Source organism: Electrophorus electricus, chromosome 21 (assembly GCF_041902795.1).
Source record: "Electrophorus electricus isolate QZ-2024a chromosome 21, ASM4190279v1, whole genome shotgun sequence".
Taxonomy (NCBI): domain Eukaryota; kingdom Metazoa; phylum Chordata; class Actinopteri; order Gymnotiformes; family Gymnotidae; genus Electrophorus; species Electrophorus electricus.
This window is the reverse complement of record NC_137517.1, coordinates 1,072,501-1,085,000: the sequence shown is the minus strand read 5'-3', so window position 1 is coordinate 1,085,000 and position 12,500 is coordinate 1,072,501. Positions and strand designations below refer to the sequence as shown.

Below are 12,500 nucleotides of genomic sequence, written 5' to 3'. Positions count from 1 at the left end.
AGTCTCTAACCATGATTCTGATAAAGTGTCATTAAACATGCACTTAGTTCCTTTGTCTGGGACTCCTTAGTGGTATAGTTAAGGTCAGAAAGCCAGTAAGTTGCTTGAAGACGATTTTGTCATTGATTTTCCCAGTGAATGGTAGATGGGTCTGTAATTACTTGTGTGTGTAAATGCGTCGGTAATTACTTGGGTCTGTAAGTACTTGTGTCTGTAAATGGGTCCGTAATTACTTGGGTGTGTAAATGCGTTGGTAATTACTTGGGTCTGTAATTACTTGTGTCGGTAAATGGGTCTGTAATTACTTGCTTCCAGACTTTTTATAAGATGCAGTTTTTAGTGTGATAGGAAACATTAATCAAGTCAGAGTAAAGACCAAGACCAACATGGGTATAAGACTGGAGATGACTGAGACAAAACTGAGCTGAGACAGAGATGAGACCAGGATGTGACAGAAATAACATCGACATGAGACTGAGACCATAAGAGTTACTAGAGTCTGAGTCAACAAAATGAATCTAAATTCAAAGTTGACATTTATTCTTACTTCACACACACTGCAGTCTTATTAGACCAGACTGCAACAGACACAATCACACACTCCAACACCATCTCTTTCAAAGTGTACACAGGAAGTGGTCATAAGAATGTGTGTGTGTGTTGAGTTCTACCAGTCTTATGAGGCTGTGAGTGTGTTCTTGATATAAATAGACGTGTTGATTTCATCACCCTTTATGCTTTTTTTGTCCAACCGCTACACTTAATCCCTCTCTCCCTCCCTCCCTCCTCTCTCTCTCTCTCCCTCCCTTTCTCTCTCTCTCCTCCTCTGTCTCTCTCTCTCTCTCTCTCTCTCTCTCTCTCTCTCTGGGTCTTCCATGTTCTTTCATGTTTCATGTCAGTTTGGTGAGGTCTACCTGGGCAAGTGGCGAAACTGGAGATCCCAGTGCAAACTCACATGATAAGACCAAGGCAGTTAATATGTGCTTCAAAATCAGCATTGTGTATTGCAACACTCATATCTACAGGCAGGTGTGTGTGTGTGTGTGTGTGTGTGTGTGTGTGTGTTACCTGAGCTAAATCCTGCAGTAGCAGGGAGACACTTTCCCATTGGTCCAACAGGATACCGCAGTCTTGTTACAAGACCTGCATTTCAAAATAAGGCAAAATTTATTTTACAGTAAAAGAATATTGTTAGAATGTTTATATATATTTATACACACAATGTATTTATATTTTATACTATATATTTATGTTGTAGCTTTGATGCACTAGAAAAAAACAAATAGAAAAATGATAGAAAATAGAAAAAGTGCTAGAACAAATGAACAGGAAAGAGAAAAAATAGTATAAGAACAGCTTGTTGAATAGTGCACATGGGTGGAGCTTAGATGGGCGGGGCGCATATGGGCGAAGCTACCTGCAGCGTTGTGCTGGTGGTACTCGATGACTTTAGGGATGGAGCTGAAGATGTAATTCTCGGCCAGGAAAAACTGCCCTGTGTCTGTCTGCTTTATATGATAGTGCCTCACATCTCCCGTGCTCTGCCTGATCAATCAATCAGTCATCAATACATTAATTCTCTATTGCATCACACGCCCTTTCCTCCAAATCTTCAGTCAGTCAGCCAGCCACTCTATTAATACATCTTTAAATTAATATGATCTTGCATTACATGTTCTACACTCCAACTCATCAATGAATACATTAATCAATCAGGCTATCTATGATTAGAGGTAAGGTATCTTTATTGCCACTGTATAGGTTTGAGACTGAGGAGAGTCAATGAGATGAGACAGGGGTGATGTCATGGAACGCTCCCACTGGTCACGTGGTATGGCCCACCACGTGCTGAGGAATTCACTTTGTTTTGTTTGTAAGCATGCCCTCCTTGATAGCACACACCTGCACACGGTTTAGTGTTATGTGTCTATATGTATTTAAACCCGTGTTGGTGTGTGCATCAATGTTGGTCATTGTTCATTGTGCTCTGTGACTGTACACTGTGACTGTATACTGTGACTGGTTGTATCACAATGCAAAGACCTTGTATGAATCCTTTAGTGTTTAAAGAGCAGGATTAACTGGTTTACCTCAGTCCTTTAGTGTTTAAAGCGCAGGATCTACTGGTTTACCTCAGTCCTTTAGTATTTAAAGAGCAGGATTAACTGGTTTACCTCAGTCCTTTAGTGTTTAAAGAGTAAGATTAACTGGTTTACCTCAGTCCTTTAGTGTTTAAAGAGCAGGATTAACTGGTTTACCTCAGTCCTTTAGTGTTTAAAGAGCAGGATTAACTGGTTTACCTCAGTCCTTTAGTGTTTAAAGAGCAGGATTCACTGGATTACCTCAATCCTTTAGTGTTTAAAGAGCAGGATTAACTGGTTTACCTCAGTCTTTTAGTGTTTAAAGAGCAGGATTCAATGGTTTACCTCAATCCTTTAGTGTTTATAGAGCAGGATTAACTGGTTTACCTCAATCCTTTAGTGTTTATAGAGCAGGATTAACTGGTTTACCTCAGTCCTTTAGTGTTTCAAGAGCAGGATTAACTGGTTTACCTCAGTCCTTTAGTGTTTCAAGAGCAGGATTAACTGGATTACCTCAGTCCTTTAGTGTTTAAAGAGCAGGATTAACTAACTGGTTTACCTCAATCCTTTAGTGTTTGAAGAGCAGGATTAACTGGATTACCTCAGTCCTTTAGTGTTTAAAGAGCAGGATTAACTGGTTTACCTCAGTCCTTTAGTGTTTCAAGAGCAGGATTAACTCGTTTACCTCAGTCCTTTAGTGTTTCAAGAGCAGGATTAACTGGATTACCTCAGTCCTTTAGTGTTTAAAGAGCAGGATTAACTGGTTTACCTCAGTCCTTTAGTGTTTAAAGAGCCGGATTAACTGGTTTACCTCAGTCTTTTAGTGTTTAAAGAGCAGGATTAACTGGATTACCTCAGTCCTTTAGTGTAGACAGACACAGTGTAGCTGTTGGGCTGGCTAGAATCTCTGACAATAAAACCACCATCTTTACCCTTTCAAACACACACACACACACACACACACACACACACAATAAGCAAACTGTAATTAGGTAGTGACATGAACTATGTATGTTAGAACAAGCAAAAATCTACACTATCCTGTGCAGTGCAGTCAGTCCCTAGATCAGGACTGGAAACCACGGCTGTGAAGGTTGGACCGACTGTAGGGACCCACACTGACCTTAATCATGATCTTCTCATGCCAACCAGACTCCAGAATGAGTTTAACACCCCGGAGTGGCTCATGGGCAATGTTTCTTACACAGATGTTAGGGAGCTGAACTAACTGCAGCTGGAGTATCACGACCATATAAAGAGAGATGGATCCTTCCCAAACATTCTCTCTGTCCCACTCCAGAACGGAGAATTATCTTCTGAGTGACAGCAAAACCTTCAGTGTGGAACTGACACCTGCACTGACCAGTGGGGCACTCAAACATTGCAGGGGTTTATTGAGCCCTGTATGCATGGGGGATGGATGGATGGATGGATGGATGGATAGAGATGGATGGATGGATGGATAGATGGGGATGGATGGATGGAGGGATGGATGGATGGGGATGGATGGATGGATGGATGGATGGGGATGGATGGGGATGGATGGATGGATGGACGAACTCCACTCACCTCCTGTCTTAGTAAATTCTCAGCTTCAGATCTGTTAATGTTCTTGCAGTACCATCTGTAAAATTACAGAAGCTGTGATAAAGAATATATCTGTGCATACACAAAAGTCAGTTGGAGTGTGCACGTGTGTGTGTGTGTGTGTGTGTAATTGCTCACTTGTTAGCCTCTATGTTGTGTTTCCCTGTGACATAGTTACTGGGGATGAAGCCCTTATTCCTGACAAAAAGACAAAGAGGGACCACAATCAAAATCATTAAAGCAATTGAAACTGTTTCAATGTGCACACACACACACACACACACACACACACACACACACACACACTTGTTGTTCACACAGACCCGTCTTTATCCTGTACCATCCACCAGAGCCTGTCCTGCTTGTGGAGGAGTGTGTACTCTTCACCGTGTGTCAGGCTCAGGTCAGAACGCTCGGTGGCCGTGAAGTCATACAGAGCCACCAGCTTCTGCTGCTCACCCTCCATGTTCTCGGGAGGAGGAAGAGGGAGCTTCTTCATCGATCGCTCTGTCTGGAGGCAACAGAGGGAAGGAGAGGAGAGTGGATGGTATATCAATACACTTATACATACTGTCTCAGAATGACAGTACAGATGGAGAGCTGGAACAAACACATGAATGAGCATGTCCCTACCCTGCCAGCATATCCTGGAGATCTGTTACAATGCCCACTTCGGGAATTGAGATCCACATGTGTACTGGTACTGAGAGAGAGAAATTCTAATAACCAACAAAAACAGACGGATGGTCTACCTGGTAATGACTTAATCTGTCCAATACAGTGTCTCATATCTCTCTTCTGATTGGGTATTCTCTAGTCTCTTCTGATTGGGTATTCTCTAGTCTCTTCTGATTGGGTATTCTCTAGTCTCTTTCTGATTAGGTATTCTCTAGTCTCTTCTGATTGGGTATTCTCTAGTCTCTTCTGATTGGGTATTCTCTAGTCTCTTCTGATTGGGTATTCTATAGTCTCTTACCAGGATTCCCAACCACAACAGCAGCAGAAGATGGAATACATGGAATGACCTAGTGAGGGAAAGATAGAGAAAATGAATCAAGAAAGCACAAGCACAACTAATCACAAGCACAACTGACACTAATTGAGGAGTCCATAAATACAAATAGTTTTTGGAAACAATGGAACACTCTTGATAAATCTAAATCAGAAACATTGGCCATTCAAAACAGTGACACATGGATAACACATTTTAAATCACTCTACAATCAATTACCCAACAATACAAGACCTGAACAAAAGCATATAACTGAAAAATTAAATATATTAGAACTAGCAGTAAAAGACTTCCAGAATCCCTTGGACTCACCCATTACTGAGCAGGAAGTTAGAAATAAAATTTCGACTCTAAAACCAAAAAAGCAAGCGGGCCTGATGGGGTTTTAAATGAAATGATTAAACACAATAAAAACTCCAGTTGGCCATCCTCAAACTCTTCAACATGACTCTGAGTGTCAGTTACTTCGACGACATCTGGACTCAAGGTCTTATAACACCTGTTTTCAAAAATGGACATAAATTTGACCCTAGTAACTACCGAGGCATCTGTGAACAGTAATCTGGGGAAGGTACTCTGTAACATTATTAATTCAAGACTTACAGACTTCCTTATGAAGCACAGTGTCTTGAGTAAAAGTCAGATTGGATTCATGCCAAATCACTGCACATCAGATCATATTTACACCCTACACACCCTAACTGACATACAGGTTAACCAGAACAAAAACAAAATATTTGCATGTTTCATAGATTTCAAAAAAGCTTTTGACACTATCTGGCAGAAAGGCCTATTCTACAAATGACTGGAAAGTAGTGTAGGGGGTGACGCCTATGACATGATCAAATCCACGTACACACACAATGGGTGCGGTATATAGACTGGTAACAAAAGGACTGTGTTGTTTTCTCAGGAGTGTGGAGTGAGACAAGGCTGCTGCTTAAGCCCAACATTATTCAGCATTTACATCACTGAATTAGCCTCCATCTTCTAACACTCTGCAGCACCTGGTCTCACTCTACACGACTCAGAAACCACATTACTGCTCTACGCAGATGACCTGGTTCTACTGTCACGCACAGAGCAGGAGACACAACAGAACCTCGACTGGTTGGAGCAGTACTGACAGACCTGGACCCTGACAGTCAACCTGAAAAAGACTAAAACCATCATTTTTCAGAAAAGAGCCAGATCTCAGAGAGACGCATCACGCTTCACGTTAGGGACACAAACACTAGAAATGCGTACAAATTACAATTCCTTAGGACTGAAGATCAGTTAAACTGGAAACTTCAATCCAGCAGTCAGTGAACTGAGAAAGCACGCAGATTCACATTCAAATACCAATTCAAATTTGGCTCAAAATGTTCCAGTCTATCATAGAACCAAATCTGCTGTATGGTTGTGAAGTATGTGGGCCACTCTCAAATCAAAATTTTGAACAATGGAACAAACACCCAGCTGAAATTATGCACTCTGAATTCTGTAAAAAATATCCTGAAAGTGTACAGGAAAACAACAAATAATGCATGTAGAGCTGAATTAGGCCAATTTCCACTATTACTCAAAATTCAAAAAAGGATTATTAAATACTGGCTACAATTAAAAAGCAGAGACTCCCACTCCTACCACTACAAAGCCCTGCACTGCCGAGAGGTGAGCAGAGAAAAGAGTCCCCTCACACAGCCGGTCCCCTCACACAGCCGGTCCCCTCACAGAGCCGGTCCCCTCACACGGCTGGTCCTCTCACACGGCTGGTCCCCTCACACGGCTGGTCCTGACACTGAGTTCATTAACACACACTAACACTGTAACACATCAGAACCAGTTTGAAATACAAACAATCAGATCAAACCAAATTATTACATTTCAAAAACAAAACTACATTACCCATTGGAACACACACACACAAGCACCAAGCAAAATGCAGTGTTATTGACACACACACACACACACACCCGCACGCACACATACACACCTGCACGCACGCACGCACACACACATACACACACACACGCACGCACACACACATACACACACAAACACACACACACACATACACACACAAACACACACACACAAACACACACAAACACACACAAACACACACATACACACAAACACACACACACACGCACACACGCACACACACTATATTACCCAGTTTAACTATTAACTATTTATTATTTTCCATCCTCATTACTGATTTGTTTTCCTTTCACTTCTTCCAGGATTATTTCAGACCAACGACAGTTTCTCTACAAGCTCTTTATCAGAACACAACTCTTACTTTCCATAACTGCAAAGGTTGGAATGTGTTAAATTTATGTTATCATGTTATCATATTGCTTTGGCAATACTATAATTGTACACTCCCTGGCCACTACCTGGATTTAACTAAGCAAATGGGTAAGAGCGTCCCATTGGATAATTACTGCACGGGTGATTGTTTCAGATGGCTTCTCATTTATTAACAACCATGTTGAAAGACACATCCTGTGGTCTTGGAAAAAATGTTAATCTGTTTCAGAAGGGTCAAATTATTGGCATGCATCAGGCAGAGAAAACCTCTAAGGAGATTGCTGGAACTACTAAAATCATGTTAAGAACTGTCCAATGCATTATTAAAAAGTGGAAGGACAGTGGAGAAACATCATCTTCTAGGAAGGAATGTGGTCAGAAAAAAATCTTGAATGATTGTGATTGGCAATCACTTAAACGTGTGGTGAAATCAAATCGTAGAAAAACAACAGCAGAACTCAGGGATGTTTAATAGTGAAAGTAAGAGCATTTCCACACACACAATGTGAAGGGAACTCAAGGGATTGGGACTAAACAGCTGTGTAGCCTTAAGAAAACCACTTTTCAGTGAGGCTAACCAGCGAAAAATGGCTTCAGTTTGCTAGTGAGCATAAAGATTGGACTCTGGAGCAATGGAAGAAGGTCACGTGGTCTGATGAGTCCAGATTTACCCTGTTCCAGAGTGATGGGTGCATCAGGGTAAGAAGAGAGGCAGCTGAAGTGATGCACCCATCATGCCTAGTGCCTACCGTACAAGCCTGTGGGGGCAGTGCTATGATCTGGGGTTGCTGCAGTTGGTCAGGTCTTGGTTCAGCAACATTATGTGCCCAAAGAATGAGGTCAGCTGACTACCTGAATATACTGAACGACCAGGTTATTCCATCAATGGATTTTTTCTTCCCTGATGGCACGGGCATATTCCAAGATGACAATGCCAGGATTCATCAGGCTCAAATTGTGAAAGAGTGGTTCAGGTTGCGTGAGACATCATTTTCACACATGGATTGGCCACCACGGAGTCCAGACCTGAACCCCAATGAATCTTTGGGATGTGCTGGAGAAGATTTTGTGCAGTGGTCCAAATCTCCCATCATCAGTACAAGATCTTGGGGAAAATGAATGCAACTCTGGACAGAAATAAATGTTGTGACATTGTAGAAGCTTGTGGAAATAATGCCACAGCAAATGCGTGCCGTAATCAAAGCTAACGAAATATCCAACGAAATATTAGAGTGTGTGACCTTTTTTTTGGCCAGGTAGTATATATGGTCATGCCAATAAAGCTTACTGAACTAAACTGAGAGCAAGAGAGAGAGAGAGAGAGAGAGAGAGAGAGAGAGAGAGAGAGAGAATCACAGGTGATTTTAGAAAGCCCTTAAAATGTTTAAATTTCCCATTGTGACTGAGGACAGGGAGGCAGAGTGAGAGTGGATCAGCCAGTTTGTACATATTTTTATATTAACCATTTCCTGAAGCAGGAATATTGCAGTGAAACAATGTGTAAATGTTTGAAAGGACCTGACTGACGAAACCAAGAGAAGAAGACCAATTCTAATAATAGACTGTTTAGGGCAATTCTGGTATCAATTCTGAAAAATCAGTCGTTTAAAAATAATGAACAGTGCTGAACATACTGCCTGACATTTAACTGACACTTAAACACACAACTATGAAGACGTTAGACCCACTGTGTGTGTGTGTGAGAGAATCTGAAATTATGTGGAAAACCATACACTTTAAAATAAAGGTTAATCTACCATCACAAGCCATAGTCTATCAAACGTAAATAAATACACACACACATGCACTGTTTACAACATCAGTATAATACATACTACTTACTGGACTCAATCATGCTCCCACGGCCAAGAGATGCTGACAACCTCACTAAATCGTTCCAAGTACCAAGCTGTGTGTGAGAGAGACAAAGAAACTGTATTAAAGTCTGAATGCAGTGTTCCAGAGGAAAGGCTGACGTAGGATGTGTGCACTTACGCGCGCATGCGCGTGCACACGCACACACACACACACACACACAAACGACTCACACAGGATGTGGGGTTACAAATGAAGAGAAAGATAACAGCACTACTGACAATCACGATAACCTCTGAATATACCGTGTATGTATACATACGGGCTTTTTTATAAGTGTCTGCATAAGCTGTATTCACTAAGTGCATGTACAATATGAATGTATATTAAATGTGTAAAGCAGCCAGCTGAAACCTGTCGTTTGGGCAAAACCCGCTCAGTCGTGTAAAGGCACAGGACTCAGGACAGTCATCTGAGTTCACTGGATTACCGCTGACTGTAAAATATCTGGCAACCTGCTACGTAGCCCCGTAGGGTAGCCGTACCTAGCAGTGTCCACGCAGAGCAAGACCATTTACACAGCATAAATGTCGCCCCCTGTGGCTTACTGTGGCTTACTGCCCCCTCTACCTGGCGTGTTGTTTTGTTTTTTGTTTTTTTTTCATCCGCAGTAGGGTTAAGACCCTCATACCTTTCTTGTGAGTTGTGAGTGAAGATATAAGTAGTCATACTTGTTACTCGTAGGTCATAATACGAATAAATCAACGTTAACTACATTAAAAGATTTTATTTTCATTTCGCCCAACGTCATCGAGCTTTGCCAGCAGAATTAAGATATAATAAGTGCTGTAATTCACTTTTTATACAAAAGGGTTTTCTAACTTTTTATAAAAAAGTATGAACTCTTTATAACATGAAAGCACGCGCGCGGTCTCAGTGAAGCGCTGCTGTGAGAACTGCTCAGGTCGCTCTGCACGAGCGCCCTCACGCGCACGTTTATATCCTGCCCTTTGCAGGCGAAGGAAGAGGCGGCGTGCAGACAGCTCGCGCGCTGTCTCGCGCTCCGCAGGTGTCGGGGACTTCCTCGATAAAGCTGGCTGCGCGCGGCACTCTGCCATCAGACGTTTCCTGTTCGTGGCGCACGAGAAGACGCGGTCCGGGAGGAGAGCACATGCGCGCGATCAGGCAGCCCGCTCTCGGGTTTGAAGGTAAGTTCCTCTGCGTGCTGACCCGCGTCCTGCCGCTCCGGAACATCCGAGCAGATGTTCCCAGCGGAGCTGCGTTTAGGCTGCGGCGTTTCATGTAGACTGCAGCGCACTTCACCGACACAGTTACGTTCTCACACGCGAGGCTGTGAGGAAGGACTCCTGATTTCAGAGCCTGAGTAACTAATATTCCTGATTGTAAAGTACCAGCCGTACTGGCTGCTCATCAGGTCTGGAGTTTGTCTTGCCTCACTTCTCTTCCACCCCGCATATCAGAACACATAACACTGCGATGAAAACACAATAAAGCGGCTGTGAAGAAACGGTCTGATGCAATAACATGTAGTTAAGGCACTTAAAGTCAATATTAAAAGCGTCTTCAGTAGTGTTCAGAACAGTGACAACGAAGGTCACTGGACCGATTTCTCATTTCTACACAAATAGTGGTTGCCCTCCAAGTAACTGGTAATTATATGTCTAGTCAAACATACATACGTATGAATTACTATTGCTAAGAGTGAAAAGAAGAAAGAGTCCCTCTTGGACCCCTGGACAAGACCCTTAATTACTCAATTACTCAAGTTGTACTCAGTCATAATTGTGAGTCTCTTTGGATAAAAGTGTCATGTAAACTGTCACGTTTCCCTTTAATCATTTATTATACAGGGGATGATAAAGGTGTCAAAGGCATTTTGAAAAATGGCTATCTTTGTATGTTTGTCTGACAGGAGTGTGTATTTCCATTCACTAATGACAGGCTGTGAGTGTGTGTAAAGTCCATGGCAGTTCCAGAGCTCAGAGATGAGTTCCACAGCTATCCTGGAAGAGACGCTGATCAAACGCTCTCAGCAGAAGAAGCGTACGTCACCTCTGAACTACAAAGAGAGGATTTTTGTCCTGACCAAGACAAGACTGACCTACTACGAGGGACGCCCCGAGGTGTGATGTTCTTCCCTGGACTGCATTAACTCCCAGGCTGTGTTCTGCTCTCTGCTGTGTTATTCCTGGACTGTGTTCTTTCTTGATTGCTTTCTCGTTGGCTTGTGTGGTTAGAGCATGAGTTGGGCTTTTAGGACACTACTTTATCCTAAAACGGATTCATGTGTTTTAAACTTTTTCCTGGCTGTTCCTGAGTGGTGAATGCCTGGAGCAGCGTGGTGGGTGTGAAGTGCTTCGGTCAAACACACCACAGCTGGCATGCTCTGGTAGGGAGGGCTCTGTAGCCAGTGACTGGGCCCAGTGGGTAAAATGTTGAATGCACAGACTTAACAAAAACAGTCTAAGTCAAGTCAGATTGACTTATTTAGTGTGTTTTATAACAGCCATTGCCACAAAGCAGCTTCGCACATGAGCAATAAACTATTCCGGTTTTCTTACACACCTAGTCTGGGTTTGATGAGTGTACGTGTGTCTGAAACCCGTCTTGCATGAGCGCGTCTGTCTAGAGCAGAGGAGTAGTTGTCAGGGGTGGAGGTGTGGTGGCCTACAGCAGGGGGTATCAGGGTGGTGAGAGGAGCCACGGCAGCTGAGACGGGTTGAGGCTCAGGAACATCACCACATCAGGGGGTGGTGAATCTCAGCAGAAAGAGAGAATAGATTATGAGGCACGTCTAAGTTTAAAAAATGTGTGAATTAGGGAACAGTATTGTGCAATGATGGACTCTGGCAGATCTAGATATGGCAGCACAGCTAAAAGAAAAGAGCCAGAAGGAACCATAGATCGGATGTGGTTCAATGTGATCAAACTTTGCTGATATATGTGCTCAAATAACAAAACATAAATTCCTGTCTGTCTGCAACAGACATGTATGTTTGTATATCTGTGTGTGCATGCATGTGCGTGTGTATGTCTTGCAGAAGAAGTTCAGGAAGGGTTTTATTGATCTGCAGCGGGTCAAGTGTGTTGAGATTGTGAAGAATGGAGGCATGGTCATACCGTGCCAAAATAAATACCCCTTCCAGGTAAAACACTCACTTAAACTGGACCCTTAATGTACCTGACCTTGTAATGTTTTGTATAACTGTTTACTTAACCTGAATTGACTCAGTCATGTTCTACCGTGTTAGGAGGGTCCATGTGGCTGCAGGTTCAAATGCTTCCTCAAATGCTCACTTCCTTGTGCTTAATGAGATGATATGAATCTTCAGACAGCGTTTGAGTTATTTCATACAGTGTTTGAGTGTTTCAGACAGTTTGAGTTATTTCTTACAGTGTTTGAGTGTTTCAGACAGAGTTTGAGTTGTTTCAGACAGCGTGTGAGTGTTTCAGATGTTTCAGCTGGTTCATAGAGCATTGATTTCAAACAGCATTTGAGTTGTTTCAGACAGCGTATGAGTTGTTTCATAGTGTTTGGTTCAAACAGCATTTGAGATGTTTCAGACAGTGGTTGAGTGGTTCAGATTGCGTTTGAGCTATTTCAGACAGTGGTTGAGTGGTTCAGATTGCGTTTGAGCTATTTCAGACAGTGGTTGAGTGGTTCAGACTGCGTTTCAGCTGTT

The 12,500-nt window shown here is 42.6% G+C and overlaps 2 protein-coding genes across 20 annotated transcripts in view; one reads left to right on the top strand and one right to left on the bottom strand.

Annotated features, from left to right (window-relative positions):
- txk (TXK tyrosine kinase) overlaps positions 1-8,946 on the bottom strand; it is a 14,337-nt gene extending 5,391 nt beyond the window's left edge. For 8 of the 17 annotated variants that reach the window (XR_014119009.1, XR_014119008.1, XR_014119011.1 and 5 more), the window contains exons 1-9: positions 8,824-8,929; positions 4,645-4,693; positions 4,302-4,371; positions 3,992-4,179; positions 3,807-3,866; positions 3,651-3,705; positions 2,935-3,014; positions 1,418-1,545; positions 1,069-1,143 (exon numbers count right to left, since the gene is read on the bottom strand). Coding sequence is in view for 12 of the 17 variants with exons in the window: in XM_027024838.3 (XP_026880639.2) it covers positions 1,069-1,143; positions 1,418-1,545; positions 2,935-3,014; positions 3,651-3,705; positions 3,807-3,866; positions 3,992-4,179; positions 4,302-4,371; positions 4,645-4,693; positions 8,824-8,836 (718 nt within the window). In the remaining 5 variants the exon portion in view is untranslated. The other 9 variants (XM_081704053.1, XM_081704054.1, XM_081704057.1 and 6 more) reach the window with 9 other exon arrangements.
- Positions 8,947-9,755: 809 nt separating this feature from the next.
- Positions 9,756-12,500, top strand: part of tec (tec protein tyrosine kinase) — an 18,523-nt gene continuing 15,778 nt past the window's right edge. Inside the window, exons 1-3 of one of the 3 annotated variants that reach the window (XM_035521687.2) lie at positions 9,758-10,004; positions 10,759-10,940; positions 11,859-11,963. In XM_035521687.2, the coding sequence (XP_035377580.1) occupies positions 10,803-10,940; positions 11,859-11,963 (243 nt within the window). In that variant the 5' untranslated portion in view covers positions 9,758-10,004; positions 10,759-10,802. Of the gene's footprint in view, positions 10,005-10,758; positions 10,941-11,803; positions 11,964-12,500 lie in introns of those variants that run through there. The other 2 variants (XM_081704938.1, XM_081704939.1) reach the window with 2 other exon arrangements.